General features: G+C 39.8%; 1 protein-coding gene across 3 annotated transcripts in view; it reads left to right on the top strand.

Annotated features, from left to right (window-relative positions):
• The window catches only part of LRP6 (LDL receptor related protein 6), a 127,202-nt gene that overhangs the window by 88,092 nt on the left and 18,239 nt on the right, over window positions 1-20,871 (top strand). For all 3 annotated transcript variants that reach the window (XM_065843302.2, XM_071816839.1, XM_071816841.1), the window contains 9 exons: window positions 2,490-2,706; window positions 4,060-4,349; window positions 6,041-6,267; window positions 7,661-7,845; window positions 9,577-9,903; window positions 13,340-13,542; window positions 15,422-15,633; window positions 15,828-16,018; window positions 20,418-20,627. In XM_065843302.2, the coding sequence (XP_065699374.1) occupies window positions 2,490-2,706; window positions 4,060-4,349; window positions 6,041-6,267; window positions 7,661-7,845; window positions 9,577-9,903; window positions 13,340-13,542; window positions 15,422-15,633; window positions 15,828-16,018; window positions 20,418-20,627 (2,062 nt within the window). The remainder of the gene's footprint in view (window positions 1-2,489; window positions 2,707-4,059; window positions 4,350-6,040; window positions 6,268-7,660; window positions 7,846-9,576; window positions 9,904-13,339; window positions 13,543-15,421; window positions 15,634-15,827; window positions 16,019-20,417; window positions 20,628-20,871) is intronic.

The following is a 20,871-nucleotide window of genomic DNA, read 5'->3' as shown; positions in this document are numbered from 1 at the left end:
GGGTAGGGTGGCAAGTACATATAAGTGCTTTCAGATAGGCACCTGTTTTGTCTAGGTGACATAAAGCTGTCTTTCAACATAACCTGTATGTAGCAAAACAAAAATTAATTAAAACCAGATACTTAAGGATTAAGTTCTCCTTTCTCTTTTCCTGACTTTCTTTCAGTATGGGGAAGCTTACTTGAACAGCTTCCCTTTTAAAGTTTGCCAGAGAAAGTTCATCTCACACCATACACCTTCCAACTAATTCTCTTTGCCAGTAGTTAAGCACCCCCATAAATATAAAGGTTTTTTCCTTTTATAAGTACATGCCAAAAAGTGTAGTATCTGAAGATACCGCTTTGTGATAGGGGTGTCTTAGTGGTTATTACTGTGTGGTTTTAGTCAATTCACTTCGCAACATACATCCATTCTGTATAATCTCTTTGGTGTGCTTAGCAAGCGCTAATTGCTGTATATTAATTGGTTGCAAGAAATGGCTCATCTCTGTAGTTTAAGGGGAAGGGGGAAACAAGTCATCACAGATATTCAAGACTATTTTGTCATGGTTAGAAAAGGGGTGGTGGGCAAAAGGGAATGACCAGTTTTGCCTCATGGCGGTGATGGTTTGTTGAAGGGGGATGGTAAGGTTAAGGACCATAACTCACAGTTTGTCTTGCAGATACTAAATCTGTGTCCCTGGTTCTAAAGTTAACCATTAGTCTGTTGTTTGCAACCTCATTTATCAAAAGAGAGTGTAGGAGGCATGCTGCTAGGAATTGAGAGAGCCAGTAGATGCTGAAATTTTCTGAAGTAGAATAAATGGAATAGCAGGGCTTGTTTTCAAAAGGAAGTCCAGAAATTAGGCAATTATACTGGGCTCTGAGCCCAGCTAAACAATCTGTGATAGGAAGAGCTATGTTTGGATTTGGTTACCAGTGTAAAGGACATAAGTTACAGCTTTAGAATGGTAAATGCACCATAATGGAAAGTGAAGCTGCAAGTATTGTGCTTATCTTCCTAAAGGATTCTTAGTAAGAATGCAGGAGGAAAAAAAACTTCACCAAGTATTGCTCATATTATTTTTGTGACATGTGGGCATTAGTACATTTGTAGAAGCGTGCCGTATATGCTATTGGACTGAAGATTTTTTAGTAACCAATGCCACAGACTAATTATGAGCTTTTTCTAAAGAATGTGAAGCTTATTCCTATAAACCAGCAAGTATGCAGAGCCCCTTTCATTTTTCTGTGGGAAATGTGCACATAAAGATTCAATTCCCATTCTAACGTGCTGAGAGTAAGTTCAGTAATGTCAGGTTTCTGACAGGGAATAGTTTTAAGGATAAATTGAATTGTCTATGGCTGTCTTAATTCCACCAAGGCAAATGAGAGAGATTTGAAAACATGATTTAGTAAGTCACTCTTTTTCCAGTCCTTAACCCTTGGGTAGTGGGAAGAATATTTCAGGCACTAGTATACAATCTGGAGTTTTGTGAATCACATGTTTCGGGGAAATTTTTACATGAAGGCTTTTTTTGTTTTTTCCTTTTTTTTGGGGGGGGGGGAGGAGGGTGGGAGGGGAGGGGTAGTATACATGCTGTAAAATTAAACTGTAAACTTGAAGCAAGAAGAAATATTTCAGAAGGAACTTTTCTATAGAATTGCAGTACTGAATCATTTTTAAGCGTCTCTTAAAACATAGGACTCTCTTCACTCCTGTCACTGTGGTACTTTTTATAAAAATACTTGGCATTCATAAGGTGTTTGATCACTTGAACATGCGTACATATATCTAATTCTTTCAGTACCTCTTTGAGGAAGTTAGGTATTATGTCTTTTTAGTGGTAGAGAAAAATGACACAGTAAATTCAAGTATCTTGATCAAAGGCATGCAGTTATTTACAGACTATTAGTGTTCTTTCTAGTACAAAAATTACTGAACTTAATTTTGAAGAGTGTAAAACTGGTTCTGTATTCAGACTTGGGAATACAAACATTCTGTAGATATTCTTGAATGTTTACCTCCCATAATTTATGTAGGGCCTCCTCTTACTGCTATCTGTAACCTGGGTAAAGCTCACTTGAGACAGACTGTGGACTTCAAGATACTGAGCCCGGACTCCTTGACATTGTAGGCTTGTTGTCATTTGTGTAAAACACAGTGTCTCCCACTTAAAGACATAATTTGGAAATGAGAGAGAAAGGCAGCTTCCAACAGACATGCATAATATTAGTTCCTAAAGCAAGTATAACGAATGTTTGGTCATAATTTCATATTACTATCTGTTTATGAGACTAGCCTTATACATAAGGGATCCTCCATGGCTTTTAGAATAAGTACCTGTTGAAATACAGTCTTTTTTTATTAGACTGCTATGTGACATTGATAGCATTTTAATGGCTAGGAGATTATTTTTAAAGTCTTAAGTGTGGAGCAGCTAGTTAATTAATCTCTGATAGAGTGACAGAATTATTCTGTATACATAATAAGTTTGTGTGTATCCATAGGTCATGAATGCTGATGGAACTGGGAGAAGAGTTCTGGTGGAGGACAAGCTGCCTCATATCTTTGGATTCACATTGCTGGGAGACTATGTTTATTGGACAGACTGGCAAAGACGCAGCATTGAACGTGTGCATAAACGAACAGCAGAAAGAGAGATCATCATAGATCAGCTGCCAGATCTAATGGGCCTGAAAGCTACAAATGTCCACCAGATAATCGGTGAGTGAGACTACTAATCAGGCAAGTAAAATGAAGTAGAAAATTTCAGCAGTGATCTTCACAGGTATCACTTTATAACAGGTCAGGTTTTTAGAAATGGGCAGAATCCAGTTTTATTGCATGGTAACTGCAGACTGAAGCTTGATGGGATGGGGCAGGTCTTTTGTGAGGTGCTTCAGTTCTCTAACTTGGAAGAATATCAACTGGAAAACACCAGGCAGCCTCCAAATGGGTAATTTTCAGCTTCTTGGGGAACTGGAGCAGCTCCTAGTTCTGAACAACCCTGGATCCAGTAAGGGGAGAAGAAGGATCCTGGAAAATTAGAGCTTCTCTTTGTAACAACCAACTATTAGATTAGCCCAGCTGTTTATGAAACTGCAGCTGTAGCAGCTTTTCATCTTGCAATCTGAACATGTGCTCCTGGTATGCGGAAGCTAAGAATGAGCCTGTTTTATTCTGTTCAGTGCTTTTCACATAAATACTGCAAAATCATCTTTGAAAACAGTTAAAAGTACTTCCTGTCCTGTAGTATCTGGGGTGTAAAAATGTGGGATCTAGCTTTAAATTTTCTGTTGTTGGCCATCCAAACACTGTTAGCAGTGCAGCTGTGGCACCACAGAACTTGTCACATTCCCTGAATATCCTGCTATGTGGATAGGGCTTGCAGCTTCTTTCTGCCATGTCTGGATTGTACCCCAGGGAATTAATCAAATGTAATCAAAATATATCTTTGCATTGCTGCTGCCACGTTAACAAGATGCCAAAAGGTATGTGTGTTTTAAATGCAGCTCTCTTTCCAACTGTTTGGCTAATTGAACTTGGGACACTGGGCCTCTCACGGTAGGTGGATTTCCAGCATGGGCAGGTATACAAGTTAGTATTGCAAAGAGCTGCTTTACTAGCATCCTGGAGAGAAGAGGCTGTTGAATGCATGTGAAAATGGATCTGCAAATTTTCCATCTCTAGGAACACAATTTGGGTATGTAACTGAGCCAGTATACTGCAGAAGGCAGCAGAACATATGCTTGCTTACCGTCCTACTCATGTCCACTTTGTGCTGCTGTTGTGAATCGGGAACATCAACAGCTGTTGGAGTCCAGGTTCCTTTCCCTAGTGGTGTGTTTGTTTCATGGGGTCAGGAAAATAAGTGCTGGCTTTCAAGCCATGTAGAGAAACAGCTTTCTAAATGATTGCAGGAAGTGAACAAAAATGAATTAATTCAGAGAACAAAAAGTAGAAAACGATACATATTTCTTAAAGATTCCTAGTGCCGCTGATGCATGTGAGGACTGGCTTAATCTTCCAACTAAAGTCAGTTTACAGTGATTGCTTTTGCTTTCGTTGCATGGTTAGGTACAAACCCTTGCGCAGAGGATAACGGCGGCTGCAGCCACCTTTGTCTGTACAGACCCCAAGGCCTTCGCTGCGCTTGCCCCATAGGCTTAGAACTCATCAATGACATGAAGACCTGCATCGTCCCAGAAGCCTTCCTGCTGTTTTCTCGGAGAGCAGATATCAGGCGAATCTCTTTGGAAACAAACAACAACAACGTTGCTATTCCACTCACTGGGGTCAAGGAAGCTTCTGCTCTGGATTTTGATGTGACAGACAATCGAATTTACTGGACTGACATTTCATTGAAGGTAGAGATTTATTCTGTATTGGCTATTAAGTTGTTATGAGGTTTTTTAGATACTTAAGAATGGATTGACAAATGTGATTTGCAAGATTCAAGGGACAGGTAAAAGAGTTTGTTCTAACTATGAATGGCATACATTTTTGTTATACTGGCAGCATTGTCTCCTATAAATCCCTTAAATCTCATGTATCCTTTCTGTGGAAATGTCTAAGTTTGCAAAAGTAGAGTTTTTTGGGAGAAAGCTGAGAAGAATGGCATATGGAAGGAGGTTTTGCGGATCACAGATGTTTTGCCAGATCTGTTTAATGACGGGAAGCTTTGTCTTGGGTCAGGAAGTTGAAGTGGGTCTTACCTATTTATTAACTCATATACTTACTGCACGTGAGACATACTATGAATCACAGTCTTTGTAAAACAGGTCTAAGGTCTAGACTGACAGATCAGAAAAGGCTGAAGGTAGGTGTTTAAATGTGCTGGTTAATGGAGTGACAGAAATCTGTGGATTGTCTGCCTGTTATCTCTGTTATCAGTGAGTCTAGTTATTCCCTTTGTTTTTAATAGGTTATAGACATAGCCAAATTTGTGAGTGCCAAAAATTAGTTTTTTAATAAAATGAAGTTTTGTGCAACTGGGTTGAGACCTGTGCCAACAATAACTCATGGGGCTTTGCAACTGAAGAATCATAAAAATTAAAAACACAGACTTTGAGTTTGAGAGAGGTGACTTGGCTGAACTCTTTAGGTATGGTATTAATTTGATCTGTGTTTTAAATAAAATAAAGCAATGATCTGATCAATTTTTAAGAGTGATACAGATGAACACTGAGATACAAGCCTCCCTGCTGTGTCCTGTCACAAACTGACATAATTGGCAGGTAGCATCCAAACTGGGAAGTAAACAAAAAAAATCATTCTTGGTGTTAACTTCTGATGGGTTACGAGTATGAGGAGTGTGTGCGGAGAGGAATATTAAGGACACAGGAAAGCCCATCTTTGTCAAAAAGAATTTTGTACTATCCTAAATGTTTTTCCTTTGCTTTCAGGCTTATAAGTAAGTGGACATAGTAAATCAGGGAATGCCTAAACTCTGACGTGTCATTAAAATATAATTCTGGCTCAGTCTGCTATCACAGGCTGATCCATGCTGGCAAGAGTTTAAAACAAATCTTTTGAATAAATGACCAAGGAGAAATTATGTTTCGTGAAATTAAATTAAACCATCAGTATTGAAGCACTTGCTCTACTGAGCTAATCGGTCATTAGATTGTTTTATTCTATTTGCTGTTCTGTCCTGAACTTTTTCATTAGGCTGCTTTAAATATTGTTCTGTGCTATAACATCGATGCTTTTGTATAATCCTGGGAGAGCCAAAATATTTCCCCCTCGAAGCTGGCACTGAGTTATTAAGGTCACTTTGGCATGTAGACTGCTTAATTGAACCAGACTAGTTATCCCATTTATTTCCCCAGTGAAACGCTATTGTAATTGACACAGAATACATTCACAGAGTACAGTAAATCATTACTTCTGAATAGCAGCATTGTTCGCCTTGCAAATAAGTAGCATATTGTAAGATCCTCTTTCCCTATGAGATGCCTAAAATCTGAAAGTGTTTAAAATGCAACAAAGAAAACAACCAGCCCAATGACAGACTGGTAAAATTTCAATTTGCCTGTGTATCTTGGTATCCCTGCAGACCATCAGCAGAGCGTTTATGAATGGCAGTGCACTGGAACACGTTGTGGAGTTTGGCTTGGATTACCCAGAAGGCATGGCTGTGGATTGGCTGGGCAAGAACTTGTATTGGGCTGACACTGGAACAAATCGTATAGAAGTGGCAAAGCTGGATGGGCAGCATCGCCAAGTGTTGGTGTGGAAAGATCTTGACAGTCCCCGGGCGCTGGCCTTGGACCCTGCCGAGGGGTAACTTGCTGGTTTAATTTTATGTTTATGAATGGTGAAAAACAACATTGTAATATTTCCTCTAGGGCATGTTGGTTAGGCACTGCCTGTAAATCCTGAGAGAACTGAGCTGGGGAATACAACCTGGTAATTTAGAGTATGAGGGCTGGAGGAATACACTCGTAAAGTCCTGAATAATCATTAAGAATACTACAGAAAAAAAATGAGAGCAGCTCATTAAAAAGGGATTTATATTTAGTTTTTTAATTAACCACAGAATCAAAGAAGTTTTAGGTTTATGGAATTCATTAATTAGAAAAGGGCTATAGCATTGAAAAGAAAATATTTGTCCTTTCAAAAATGAGGATCTTTTTTATCACAAATTAGAGCCCAATAAAGGTATTAAATTATTTCACTTGAGAGTGGGGGAGTGAAGCTTATTGTCTTGAGATTAAGGAAGGTGCTTGTTTCTTCAGATGAGGAAGGTTTTTTAGTTGGTATGGACAAGGGAAGCAAGGACAGAGAAAAAGTGGAAACAGTTATACCCACCTCTGCCCAAAATTAAAGATGTCCCAAGAAGAAACTTCACAGTTGGATTCAAATGTAAAAGCAAAAGTACAGGGAGGGAGGAAGGAATGGGGCAAGACAAAGCAAAACTTATAGTTCTTCTACTATGAAATACTCATTTGGCATTAACTAATAAATGCAAAACCTTTTTGAGGTTATACCAGCATGGTCTTTTTCTTACTTTGCACATGAGGGAACTTCGTTTTCAAGTGTTATGTACAGTACCTAAAGAAAACATAAACACATACAAGCCTGTGCTACTGCCAAATGAGGCATAAACTGGCACGAGAGTATGTAATAGTTTATACTTTTGCTCCAGTGAAAATGCCATGCAGTTTTGTGTTATTCTACCCTTGGCTGAAATGTAACACACTTTTACATGGCTGACTGACTTATTTGTGTGGAGATGTGCAGTGGCACCTACTAACAACAGCGCCCTGCACATCTGCCTTTATGTATGCCTTCGTTTGATGGACAGTTGAATAGCAACAGAAGCTAAATGCCGTGGAAAACATCTTGCTAAATAACCAGGTATAAATGAAGCTGCCCAACTGCCAACTTCTTGCCTCTTAACTGACATTCATAGATTAGTTAAAATTGAAGTTCTTTTTTACGGAACTTGCTGGTGAAAATCCAGCTCGAAGTGGAAAAAATAGTGTTGGAAGCATTTTGGGGAAACCTGACTCACTTCCTAGCTTGTATTTTGAAAAAACACTTAAGGGGCTAAATAAATGCGCAAATGTATCACTGTTGTTTTTCTCTTGTTCTCTTTAAGGAGTTTCATTTCTCCCCTTCAGTTCTCATTTCGATAAGTGTGATTATTTTTTTCTTTTGTCCTTTTGATCAGGTTTATGTACTGGACTGAATGGGGTGGGAAGCCGAAGATTGATAGAGCTGCTATGGATGGCACTGAGAGGACGACTCTGGTACCAAATGTGGGACGTGCTAATGGCCTAACTATTGATTACGCTAAAAGACGACTGTACTGGACCGACCTTGATACCAACCTGATAGAATCCTCCAACATGCTAGGTGAGCTCCACAGCCCTTGGCCGTGGTGTGGGGGTGCTGCTGCTTTTTCACAGTTCCCTGTGGCAAATTATTGCTTAAATAGTGCAAAGATACATGTCTTAAGACAAAAATAGATTTTTTCCAAACTCACATGCCTTTAACATTTGCTTCTATAATTGATGTTTATGCAACACAGCATTTAGCGAAGCCTTGATTTTCTTGTAGGTGATACAGTTGCTCACAAAGTTAAAATTATACAAGCTGAACATGTTTTCAGTTACATGTAGGACAAAGCTGTCAACTCTCAGTGTTCTGGAGAGTCTTGTTTTGCTGCTCTGAAGAGTACTGGCAAATACATAACAAACACTTCATCATCTGTAGAAGGGTAGAGAGAAAGCCAAGATAACAACAGCTTATTGGACATTTTTCTCAATGTAATGTAGTAGAATTTGTTTTTTAATCTTCGTTGATATCCCCAGGGTTCAGACATATTTTTTTTTTTCCCAGTATCCTGCACACTAAGGAGTTTTTCTTGGCTAGTACTAGTCACCAGGAGAACACTCACACACGGGGGTTGTTTTATAAACTGGTCATGACAGCTAAATAGAGGTGGAATATGTTATTCTTTCACGGTCCCAGGGTAGTGTACTAAGGACCTGAGTCCTCTCAGACTTGCATGGTATCTTTTTTTAACTTCTCGGCACCCACAGGAGTGAACCGCCTGGTTATGTGTCAAATTATTCAGATTAGTGTTATCACTAGCCAGTATTTAAGGCTAAAGGACCTGTTCTGCTTTAAGCAGTTCATTTGCAATAGTGGAACAAAGCTAGAAAAAGATCAAAACAGGGAAATGCATTATAGAAATTATATGTAATATAAAAGCTTTCATTCAGCTTTTCATGTGTTTTGGTGTGCTGTTGAGGCTGGCTCAGTGTTACCCTGTGTACCATGGAACTGGACACAGCATTAGAATTTCATCTTCCCTGTGGCTGTTGACAGCAGACTGCAGGGCTGAGCATCCTTGTCTTCTCTGTGCATCCTGGTTTTCTCTGTACAAAGGAGTGAATTCTCGTTTCATTAGCTCCCATTCATTTTCTGTGACTAGACAGCAGGATGTCCCCTGGTAAAGAAGTGGTTGAAGTTACTTCCCCCTCTGTGCCCTGCTCCTTAAGGTCTATTAACATTTCCACAATGTAGACATTTAACTGTTTCCTATCTTGAGTTTGACTGCTCCCTCCTGTTGTGGCGTTCCAGAGTCAGGTTAATTTAATGTTGTGAATTTGATTTTTCTCATAATACAATGTAGAATTTTATGAAGCTCATAACAGTTCTCTCTCTAAGCAGTAGGCAGACACCCAAATGTCCTGTGGGAGATTTTGAACTGGGAATAGTGTCAGGATCCTGCATGTCCTTCCAAGGGAACTTGTTTGTTTCAGGGAGGAGGGAAAGGACCGAGTCTTTCTGAGGACCCTGTTCATTTTCAAAACTGAGACTTTTTTCTTTAGTAGAATCCATATTTTGTGAATCTCAAGCAGGATTAGCAGATTTCTGTGACAGGTTCTCAGGCTTCGGGATGGTCTTTTAAATATTGTACGTTACTTGATAATTCACTTTTGTAATAGTGAACTAGTAGCTTTGAAGTGATTACTTGTTAACTTTTCTGTGCAGGGGGCATGTCCAACAGCATTAAACAGCATTTCGTTTGTCCCCATGTAATTGTGGTTTTTCTCTCCCTTCCTTTCTGTGAAACAGGTCTTGACCGTGAGATTATAGCTGATGACTTGCCTCACCCATTCGGCTTGACTCAGTATCAGGATTACATTTACTGGACTGACTGGAGCCGGCGTAGCATTGAACGAGCCAACAAGACCAGCGGCCAGAACCGAACCATCATCCAAGGGCATTTGGATTATGTGATGGACATCTTGGTCTTCCATTCTTCCAGGCAGGCCGGCTGGAACGAGTGCGCCTCCAGCAATGGTCACTGCTCCCACCTGTGCCTAGCTGTGCCTATTGGTGGCTTTGTCTGCGGCTGCCCAGCTCACTATTCCTTGAACTCTGACAACAGGACTTGTAGTGGTAAGCCCCAATGAGTGAAAATAAAACAGAGAATCAGGTGTGTTTAGGAACAGTTGCAAGCACTGTACTTGGAGGAAAGAAGAGTTTCATTTTTACATAAGATGGTGAAGCTTGTTTGCCGATATGCCACGTGAAAGCTAGTTTCTATTTTCAATACCAAATGTGTATCTGAAAAACTTGTGGTTCCTTAGTCTCCCTTCATAGGAAGAATGGTATCTTGAAATATAATTTTCTAATACTAAAATCCTACTGACTTTTTCAGAGAAGACAGGATACCGAAAGCAAAAAAAATCTTGCAACAGACCGATGTCATGGTAAAATATGAAGAGCAGCTCTAGTGAATATTTTTAGTGACTCAGCTAAATCTGTGTGAGCAGAAAGGCTCAAAATGCTTTTGTTTTTGTATCTGTCTGTCAAGCACTCCTCAGGTGCTTGCTTGCGTATTTATGTCTAAACTTGCCTGACATAAAGGATATGGGATAGTTTGGTCTATGTTCTGGGCTTTGCGTAGCCTGTAGGTGAGTTGGGCTTTAATTCTCTTTGCTGAGATGGGCCCCTCTTGTACCCCCAAAAGTGTTTCTTCCTTGGTGAGGAGAGCCTTGGCTCCGTGGTCAGCCCAGCACTTCAGATTTCTGATCTCAGGGCAGCCAAGCCCCATTTTTCTTTATTGTTGTGCAGAATACAAACCGCAAGGCCCCTTGGGCTGTGTGTAATTAGTTTTTAACCAAATAATTTATCTATCTTTCAATAACTGGCTGCCAGTGAAGCTCTCATAACTTTGGCAACTACACTGGATGGCTGATTTCCACTGCTGTCATTCAGATTAGTCAGTGGGTGAAGAGATTCATGGTACAGAGAGACAGATTGTATCTTGTCTGCATTATGCATGAGTAGAAACATCCAGCTGTTGTTTTAAAGCCAAAAGCAGGGCAGCTTGTTCCACGAATGCCACCTCATGGCATTTTTTGAAAATCATGCTGTTCAGAAAACTGCTTTTTCTGGCTCTCATGTGTCCTGTATTCCTCCTTGTGCTCACAAGAGGTGCTTGCATGGCAACTAGTTTTTTGTACTCTTAACACTCTCACACCTTCCTGTGAGTTAGAAGCATGGCTGGCACCTCTCTGCTGATGACTGTGATTTTGTAGGTGGAGGAATTTGACTTCCAGCAGAGAATAAATCATGTTTTCTTGTCAAAATGCTTTTGGTAACAGCGGAAGGAGAAAAATACAGGACACATGTTGTGAGCAAATAGAACCATTTAACTGCAGTACAGTTTAGGGCTGTTTGTAGGGTATTAGGAGTTTCCCTTCTGCCGTGTTCAAACCTGGAAACTTTCCAACTTCTCATTTGTAGGTAATTGGAGACTTAGGCTTCTCTGTGTATAATTTGATATTTTTCTCTTGGCCACTGTAATTGGAGCATGAACTGTTTTAACTTTCTCTTGCCTGTTTTACTTACATACTCCTGAGCATTATTATTAGTCTAAGCCTTGTCTAGAGGCCAGTTCCTCCCTTCTGGATCACCCTGCCCATACGTGCGTAGATTCTTTTAATTACAGGAAGGACACATTGCTCTGAGATCTGGTATCTCATCAGACCTACCATGTGTCATGAAGTTTGAAGGCAGTGTTAGACAGGGGACTCCATTTGCCTGCCAAAAGTATAGTTAAAATATGTGACTCTTGGGTAGGAGAATGATGGAAACTGAGAAGAGCTTTCTGAAATTGATACTGTTTCAGAAATGTGGAGACTCAAGAGGGGAAATTCTGCTGTTGCTTTTTATAATGAGCTATCAATTCGAAGTTGGAAGCCAGGCAATCTTAGACAGTAAGAGGGTGTCTTTGGGGAAAAGTGGAACGAATTTTAGGTGCTTATGGTATGTTTTCCTGTGCTGTTTTATCTTAAGCTTTTTTCCTCTTTTCATTACTCTCTTAACTGCTTGGTAAGGATTCTGATGTTTTCTAAATCTATTATTTTGTTGTACACATTCATATGAACTTTACTTTTTTTTGTGTGTGTGTGCTTTCTTTTACAGTTTAGAGCTAAGTAGAAAGCAGCTGAAATTATTGGAGAAGTGCTTGGAGGGGAAATACAGGTTTTCCAGAAAGCAAACATACCTTGCAATTAGGCGTGATTATTATAGGATGTTAGGATTGAATGTTAGTTACCAAGGAAACTCCCCCCACCTTTTTTTTTTTTTCCAGCAGCCAGAGTAAATGTTCAAAGCGTATGCCTAAAATAAGAAAGGAAGGTGATGATGTGCTCTGGAAGACTTTTGCTGCCTCCCCTTTCCAAGGTGCTGCTTTACCAGTTTTACAGGCTGGATTGAATGAGTGCAGTGTCCCACTGCTAATCCCTCCAGACTTGTGCTGTAGAGAACTGATAGTACAAACTTCAGGGAGGCTACAATCTGCATTCCTGGCTGCTGGTTCTTGTGCCGTCTTGCACAATAGTGGCCCCAGGTAGACCATTATTGAAAAGAACACTGTGTAAAAGGGAAAATGCTTTAACTACCTCATCTGATTTCTGACCCAGTTATGTAATAGAGATTATTTCTTTTTAATGACATATTAAATGCCTTGTGCACTTTCTGTAAGATACAGCCAGTAAACTACAGCTAAACAGGGTGGGGAAGTCTTATTTTCTAATGTTTAATGGTATTTATAAGAAAAAAATAATTTGTCCTGGAAACTTTTACTGGGCATCTGGAAAGCTGGAGCAGAGCATCAGATTTTTTTTTCTTTTTTTCTAATTGCAGTTTAGCGGTCCCAGATGTACACCTAGAAATAATAAAGATACATAAATTTGCAAAGAGTGAGCAGATTTTTCTCCAGAAATCCAGCCTTCCACACACCTGAGAGATTTTCCTTTGAATTAGTTGTTCCATTCCAGTTAAGGCAGGAACTGCATTTGTGGGAACACGACTCAGACACTCTAATGGCAGTTTCTCTTCCCTGGGACCTCTAAATAAGGAACCAGTGCTGACTTTTACTCAGCCTCCTCTGCAAATAGAGGTGTACTTAGCAAGATGTTCAACTTCAAAATAATGGAGCTGCATTTCCCTGGGACCCCTATAGAAAGAAAATGGACAGTTCCTTGAGAGGCATGGCTGACCGTTCTTCTTTGACTTGCTATTTGGCAGAAGTCTTCACATTCATTAGTCCTGTGACTTAGAAAATTATCTTTGCCTGTCACATCCAGATTAAGACATTTATAGTAAAAAGAGGTCATTTGAAAGGTTTTCCAAACTGATAAGAGGTCGGGGGTTTTATGTTTTGCCCTTTTTTTTTTTTTTTTTTTAAACAAAGAGGAAGAAGGGAGTGAAATAATAGGTACTCTCTAATTTTATGTAGTAGTTGTTATTGAACAGAAAAATACCCAATGTTATTACTATGTGTAACTCTTTCACCTTCTTTTTTTTTTTTTAACCCATCAAGCTCCTACCACCTTTCTGTTGTTCAGTCAGAAGAATGCAATTAATCGCATGGTGATAGATGAACAGCAGAGTCCAGATATCATACTCCCTATCCATAGTCTGAGGAATGTTCGAGCCATCGATTACGACCCCCTGGATAAGCAGCTCTACTGGATTGATTCTCGTCAGAATATCATCCGCAAGGCACAGGAGGATGGCAGCCAGGTATCCTGTGGGTGACGGATTTACTGAAAGATGAGGGAGGGATGCCCTGCACCCAGCAATGAATGATTGTGTGAATTATTTAGATACATGGTCTCCCTGTAGATCACTAGCTGTCACTTGGCAAAATGAGTGGCATCTCGAGATTCTGGAGTCCTCAGCTGGTAATCTGGGACACACAGCAAGAAATTAAACATGAAAGACTAAGCCCAACTGAAAGGTACTGCTGTTCACCGTGCATTGTTTGCTCAACACCGACTTTCAGCTGGGGTCTGTTGGAAACCCCATCTGGGAGAAGTGAAACATGGAAGGGAAGGTTCTTGAGAGAAACAGAGTGTGTGAGAGAGAAGGAAGAGCTGCAGATGAGCATGGTGCAGGGGCACTGACTCTTGAAATGAAGAGGGTGGGACTTTGTGAGCACATGGCTGTGTATGAAGACTCCCAGGTTCTGGTGGTGGGTAGGAATCAAAGAGCTGTTGTCAACTACAGAGGCACTGAACGAGAAGGTTGAAACTAGTGACCTGTAAGAGATATAGCAGATTTGGGAAAATGTATTTAACTGGGGAATATAGAAAAAGTACAGTAGGGTAGAAGGCAAAAGGTGATACAGGTTTAGTGAGGTTAATTGTGAGCAATGACTGATTATTCATTTTCACATTTTAAAATAGATTTTTATTATCTTCCTGATTTTTTGAATGAGGGAGGAACAAGAGACTAAGATGAGCAACACAGAGGTGCTATATTGAGTTTAATTTGTGAGAGTGTGGTTTCTGGTAGTGGGTGTGGTGGTAACTGGATCCTGCTGAAATGCCCTTCAGTCTTAACTCTTAATTTAGCACTAGTTTTAATTTTGGAATATCTAAATAGTTTAACACCCAAAACTAGTCAAAAGGCACCAGGTTCTTGCCAGCTTCAGCAGAATAAAGAAGTGCAAGACTTGTAGGCACACCCTTTCATAGAGGTGACAAGAAAGTTTAGGCAAATTTTCTGGTGAAGTTTAATTTGGAGGGGAAAGGGTGGAGGCTGCTTACCCACAAGCATGGAGTTTTCTGAAAAGATTATGTAAGGCCATGTTTTGTGATTTATCAAACTTGTTCAGATATTTTTTTTTTTTTTTAAAGTTCATGAAAGATGTCAGTTAGGTTCAACTTTCGCTATAGCAAGACTATACAGTTCCTTTCTAAAAAAAATTAATAGAAAAAAAAAAAAGAAAAACATGTGAACTCCAGTGGTCTGGACCAGTAGAAGGCAAGAAATTTGAAGCAGAAGTGTGTTAACTAGAAATACTCTAAATTTGCTGTATTACACTAGCTGATACCCTTTCTGTCTGTTGGCATAGTTGCCTTCCCTTTTATTATTGAGCCTTAAGTCCCCCAAGTGTGATGGCAGCACTGGTGGAGGAGAATGAGGCAAGAATTTTAAGTGCTGTCTGGCCTCACTTTGCCTGTGTTTTTATCTGTTCAGCTGCAGCTTTGGAAATCAGTGGTGATGTGTTTCTGTTGTGAGCTGCTAAATGTGCTGGGTTTGGGTCTATCCAAACTGAACTTACAGTTGTCAAGAAAGCAGAGAAAATGTGGAAGTTGACTCTGAATCTTCAACATAGGGACAATTTAGATTTATTGGTCAAACTTATGAAGTTATACAAGTTACAACCAACTTACATGATTGCCATTACAACAAACCACCGGGACGAAGTGTCTATATCTGATTAAAGGTGTTGGTGGGGCAACTGAACCTGGGTGTCTCCTTACTTGATGATAATATTTTGGCTGTCTCCTTTAGCTGAGCAGTAGTTTGATGTGGTGCATCCATAGCAAATAAAACTGCTCACGTTGGATCAGATTAAATGCTTCTCTGTGGGTTGTTTTTCTTTCCTTTGTAGAGCCTCACTGTTGTGACAAGTCCAGTTCCCAATCAGAACCTAGATATGCAGCCTTATGACCTGAGCATTGACATCTACAGCCGCTATATCTACTGGACCTGTGAAGCTACTAATGTGATCAATGTGACCCGCCTGGATGGGAGACCCGTGGGAGTGGTGCTCAAAGGAGATCAAGATAGGCCCAGGGCCATTGTGGTGAATCCAGAGAAAGGGTATGTAGCTGAAAGAGCAAAGTATGGAAATTCAGGCTAAAGGTCTTGAGAATCAAATGGTTTTCTTGCTGCTGGTTGGTTTCTGTTTGTCAGAATAAAAACAATCTTTAACATTTGTTAAGATGTCTTGATCATATAGCAAAAATGTGGAAAGATCAAATAATTTCTTTTTTGTCTGATCATTCCTGTTCCAGATACATGTATTTCACCAACCTACAGGAAAGGTCTCCTAAAATTGAGAGAGCGGCATTGGATGGAACTGAAAGAGAGGTCCTTTTTTTCAGTGGTTTGAGCAAGCCCATAGCCTTAGCTATTGACAGCCAGCTAGGCAAGTTGTTCTGGGCTGATTCAGACCTGCGAAGAATTGAAAGCAGTGACCTTTCAGGTAGAGTAGCACTTTAATTCAGTGATTCATTTGTGTGGTGTGGGTGTGGGGGAATGCAGAGAAAGGTATCTTCTTTTCCTTCCTACTATAAACAGTCTGTACTGTGATTCTAATCGCTCCCTAAATTCCCAGCCAGGGAATGTGCATGATTCATGCTACGTGCCTTTACAGTCTCATGCCTTTATCTATGATTTGCACTATTAATTGTTACACATGCTATTTACTTCAGTTTCTCACTGCAAGACCTTCGTGTGGTTTCCCAAAGTCAGTTCACAAATAAATTGCAGCAGTTTTGGAAAGAGGAGTGGGAGGGTTGTTTTTAAAGGCATTGCGTTTGGTGCAGTAGTCTGTCAATCAAGAGGAAAGTTTCCTGTAACGGGAAAAAAAAAAGTTTCCTGCAGAGTTAAAGCAGCGGTTGTCCAAGTCACTTATGTACCTGTCATTTAGGGTGTAATGATGTGAGAAGGATAGAGAAGATTTAACATCTCCCTGTTCTCAAAAGGGGAAAAAACTCCCTCTTCCAGCTATGGAATTCTCTTTGCCTGCTCCGTAAGCTTGGTTTGCTGCTTGTCTGACCTCCTCTTTGTATTGATTCAGCTGACTTAACCACATAAGCAAAACAATAACTTAACAACAATATACAGAAAAACAGAAACAGAGAACAGTGTTCTGTTGGTTTGGAAAGCTGAATTGGTTCAGCAAGAGTCCAGCAAGCAACCAGAACTGGAGCAAGAGAAGAGGCAAAATCACACAGTGAGACTGAGTGACACTGAGGTGTATCTTACCAGCCAGATCCAGCAAGCTGCTGGATCAGCTCAGTTGTCCCATGTGGCTTTGGTACTAATTTGTTGTGACAGGAGCTGGGCTGGATGTTGCTGATGGGAGTGCCAGGATGTTCTGAGCACACACATACCCATCTCTGTTAGGTGATGGGGTACATCCCCCCCTCGCTCTACTATTAGTGTAGGGCAGGGATAGAATTTCTCCTTCCTCTACAGTTAGTCCATCACCAGTTTGAATAGTGTGTGTGCTTGTACTTCAGCTGGGTGTTACTCTACTGTCAGTAATGTAAGTACACGTGTAAGGAAATAAGGACACACTTTGCAGTCTGTGAGCAAGTTTGAAAATGAGAGAATAGTATTTTGCAGTAATGTCTCTCACTGATGACATGAAATCTGCATTCAAAGCAGCAGCATGTAATCCCACTGAACCAGTGTGATCTTCTGACTTTTATTAAGGTGCTAGAATAAGTTTTTGTTTAGGAAAACATTTTAGTTTTACTACATGATTGGAATTGAGGCTCAGCAAGATAGTAGTATTTTCAGTGATTAACATAGTGGGTCACTAGTGAACTGCGATATCCCAGCTCTTTACTATTTTAAAACGTAGGACATAAGCTGAGTTGAGTTAGTGAATTGGTTTTTTTTAAAAGAAAGTGGTATGGTGTATCCTGGTATGTTCTTGGTTATCCCGGATCTAAGGTCTACATGAGTAAAATAATGGGCAGCAGCAGAATATATGTGCTTTGTTTCTCTCTATATGTCTGTTAACTGCCAGAAATTAGGACACCGGAGGATGAGATGGATCTAAATTCTAATCTAGTCTGGTTTTAATAATTTTGCATTTTTTTTTAAAGATGTGGCTGTTGGATCACCAGTGTTGTGTAGCAAAAGCTCACCGTATTTGCAAAGAGCATGTAAAAAAATAATTGCAAAACCTCTCTTGCTTTTTGGCATTTACACCGCAAAATAGATTGCTATAATCACCACAATAAATTGCTAACTGCTGCGATGCATTCCTGTGCTTAGGAATGCTGATTAATAGGCTCTTTTGACCAGCAGAGTAATTTTTCTGCGTGTTAACTTCTTAAAAACATGCACAGTCTCTTGCTCTGACTCTGTACATGCCATTAACCGTAAAAAGGAGGAGAGCTAGAATGCCTTTTATGTGCTGCAGTCCTTCTCCTTCTCCCTGTGCTTCAGGCATGCAGTTGGGACTCGGTTGTGTTGCCCAAATGGGAGATCCTATTGAAGCCAACCAGATTCTTCACATGATTAAGGGGTTGTTTATGAAAAGATGACTGGAATTAGCTCCCCACCATGGAAACTATTTGGAAATTAGTTCTTCTATTCCAGAATAATTAGTGTGATTTGGAAACGTCTGATGATTCTGGAATTAAGTAATTTTGATTTGGAAACAGAAAAAGCTACGGGTGTGTCCTGATTTTTGTATTTACTTGGTTGGTTTAAAGTCTTTTTGTAAAAGATATTGCTGGAAAGAGAATGGTGATGCCAGGAGACAAAGCTCCTCTTAATCACTTTTCCCTTTCATCTGACATTCCCAATAAAGGGGGCTAGCACCCTGATGAGGCACCTTCAGATTTTATTGTTGGTTTATGGAAGGAGGGCTTTCAGTGTCTCTGTTTAGTCAGAAATAGTCAGTTACACTTGGTCACAAATATTAAAAAGAAAGATTAAGGCATTAAGGGAGTGAAAATTTTAAACTTCAGAGCTTTAGGAGCATACTGCAAAAATGCCATGCTGATTGACATGGGCATGGCAGTATAGGGCATGTACAGACTCCGTCTGGGTAGGTCAAGGTCTTAGTTTTAACTGTATTCCTTACTGTTATCTTTGCGTTTTCCTCTGTTCCCAGCTTAGCTTTTCTTCTTCTTGAGATGCAGGTTGCTGTTTCTTACCTTTATACAGTGACTCATGTTCATGGGGGTTAATAGACGGTTGAAGTTATTTCATTTGACTTACATCACTCAGTCTGTTAATTTCTACATCAGTCTGGGTATAGTTTTCTTCAGAATCCATCAGCGTATTTTCTTAATCAGATCATTGCTGGTGTTGTTCCAAAGTGGTGGGAGAGAGCCTGGTCTAACTGAGGATTAATATTTGAATTTCCATGTTCTGCTTTAGATGTTACCACTTGCTAAATGTTTGTAAGGCTACTTAACTTTTGAGCTCCATATGCATTTAGTGAAAAGAAAAGAAATATGTTTTTCACAGCTGAAGTTGTTGATATGTCATCAGCACTGACATACTGTTGACTAAATTCTCAACAAGCCAAAAAATTATTTTTGCTGCTAATCAAAGCAGAAGAATAGAACCTGCTCAAATTATAAAATATGTGTCTTTTCTGTAGTATGCAGTGGTACTAGTACATGTTTACAGGACAAAATATGAAAACTTATTGGAAGTTGTTTTGTGGATGAACATACGAAAAGCTGCTGTAGCAAAAGTGAAAAATGAGCATAGCAGTGAGCCCAGATATCTGAAATAACACATTTTCAAGCTGTGGCCTAATTTTAGACTATGTAATATTGTTTCAGCATTTCAAAATTGAAGCAGATTCCTTATGTTTGTGAGTAATTTTATGCTCAGACTGATAAACCTCACTCAGTATTTGAGTGTTAAATGACCATATTGTGTTATGTAAAATTAAAAAAGCATGGATTAAACCTCACTTTTAAGCTCTCATGTTTTTGAATAACATACACAGTGTTACAAAAAGATGGACCCGATTTCAAAGCAAAATAATTTCAAATTGGGTCCGTCTTCTGAAACACCCTGTATTTATTTTTTTTTTTCTGTGTATGAGTTACAAAGTCTTCACTGCCTTTGGACAGTCTTTAATGATACCTTTAAAACAGCTGTGGACTGTCTTCTATTTATGTGGAGTGTTAACCATGAAGCATGGTGGTTACTCTTGACTGTATTTGATGGTGGGTAATCTAGCATAGAAGCCAACAAATGCTCGTCAGAGGTGTCAGGCTAAAAGCCTCTTGGCTTTTAGCTGTGATTGCTGAAGGAATTGAGGAAAGTAAGTGTTCACTAGGAAGAAAGGAGCGTTCCAAATTTAGCAGGAAAACCTTAGTGAAGATAATGTAGTTGAAACAAAAGAGCACGAGGAAGTCAGAAGTCAAGTGTTTACCTTAAGCTCATAATTCATGTGAAAAGTACTAACTAACTTGTTTTTACTTGGATTTTATCTTGTATTAGTTAACTCAAGCTAATAATCCATGCTTTTATTACCTGTTGTATGCCAAAACAAAGCAGGCAATCTCTCCAAAAAAAGGGTAGAAGAATAAAAAGAGTTACCAGTTCTCAATAAGATACTAGATAGGCTCATGACAGTTGAGCCCCTAACTCTAGATGCTTCTTCAATACAGGAAATGTATTGGAAACACAAAACCTGTATTGATGAAAGTAGAAAAAAATTGTGGTTGTGTGTCCGTAAAATGCAGTCTTGCATCAGATGATCCAGGATTGCTTGTGTTTTTACCTGGTAACATAAAAGTCATGAAAAATAATGATGTGAGTAGTGTAGAAGATGTTCGTGGTAGCTCAAGTAAAATCAACTGAGATACTGAACCACTCTTTCGCTTCTGCAGGTGCTAACCGGATTGTTTTGGAAGACTCTAACATCTTGCAGCCTGTGGGACTAACTGTATTTGAAAACTGGCTGTATTGGATTGACAGGCAACAACAGATGATTGAAAAGATTGATATGACTGGTCGAGAAGGACGTACGAAGGTCCAAGCTCGCATTGCACAGCTCAGTGACATCCATGCTGTGAAGCAGCTCAACATTCAGGAATACAGTAAGTGCAGTCCCTGCTTGCAAGTGCCAACAGTGCCTGTGGGGCTGAAGGTGAGGAGTGGCCACGGTGACATGAGCCTGTTTTACCTTGTCACTGATCAACATCAGTGCAGATCCAAGGGGCCAGAAGTTGGTATCGTTTTGTGTCTGTACATCACCAGGGGGTGTTTAAGTTTGTTTTCTTCAGGCAGTTGGCAATGGGCTGGAAATCTATCGCAAACCCAACGTCATGTTGCTGATGACAA

The sequence above is a fragment of the Patagioenas fasciata genome, chromosome 1 (genome assembly GCF_037038585.1).
Source record: "Patagioenas fasciata isolate bPatFas1 chromosome 1, bPatFas1.hap1, whole genome shotgun sequence".
NCBI lineage: Eukaryota > Metazoa > Chordata > Aves > Columbiformes > Columbidae > Patagioenas > Patagioenas fasciata.
The sequence above is the reverse complement of the archived record's forward strand: the minus strand, read 5'-3'. Positions and strand labels throughout refer to the sequence as shown.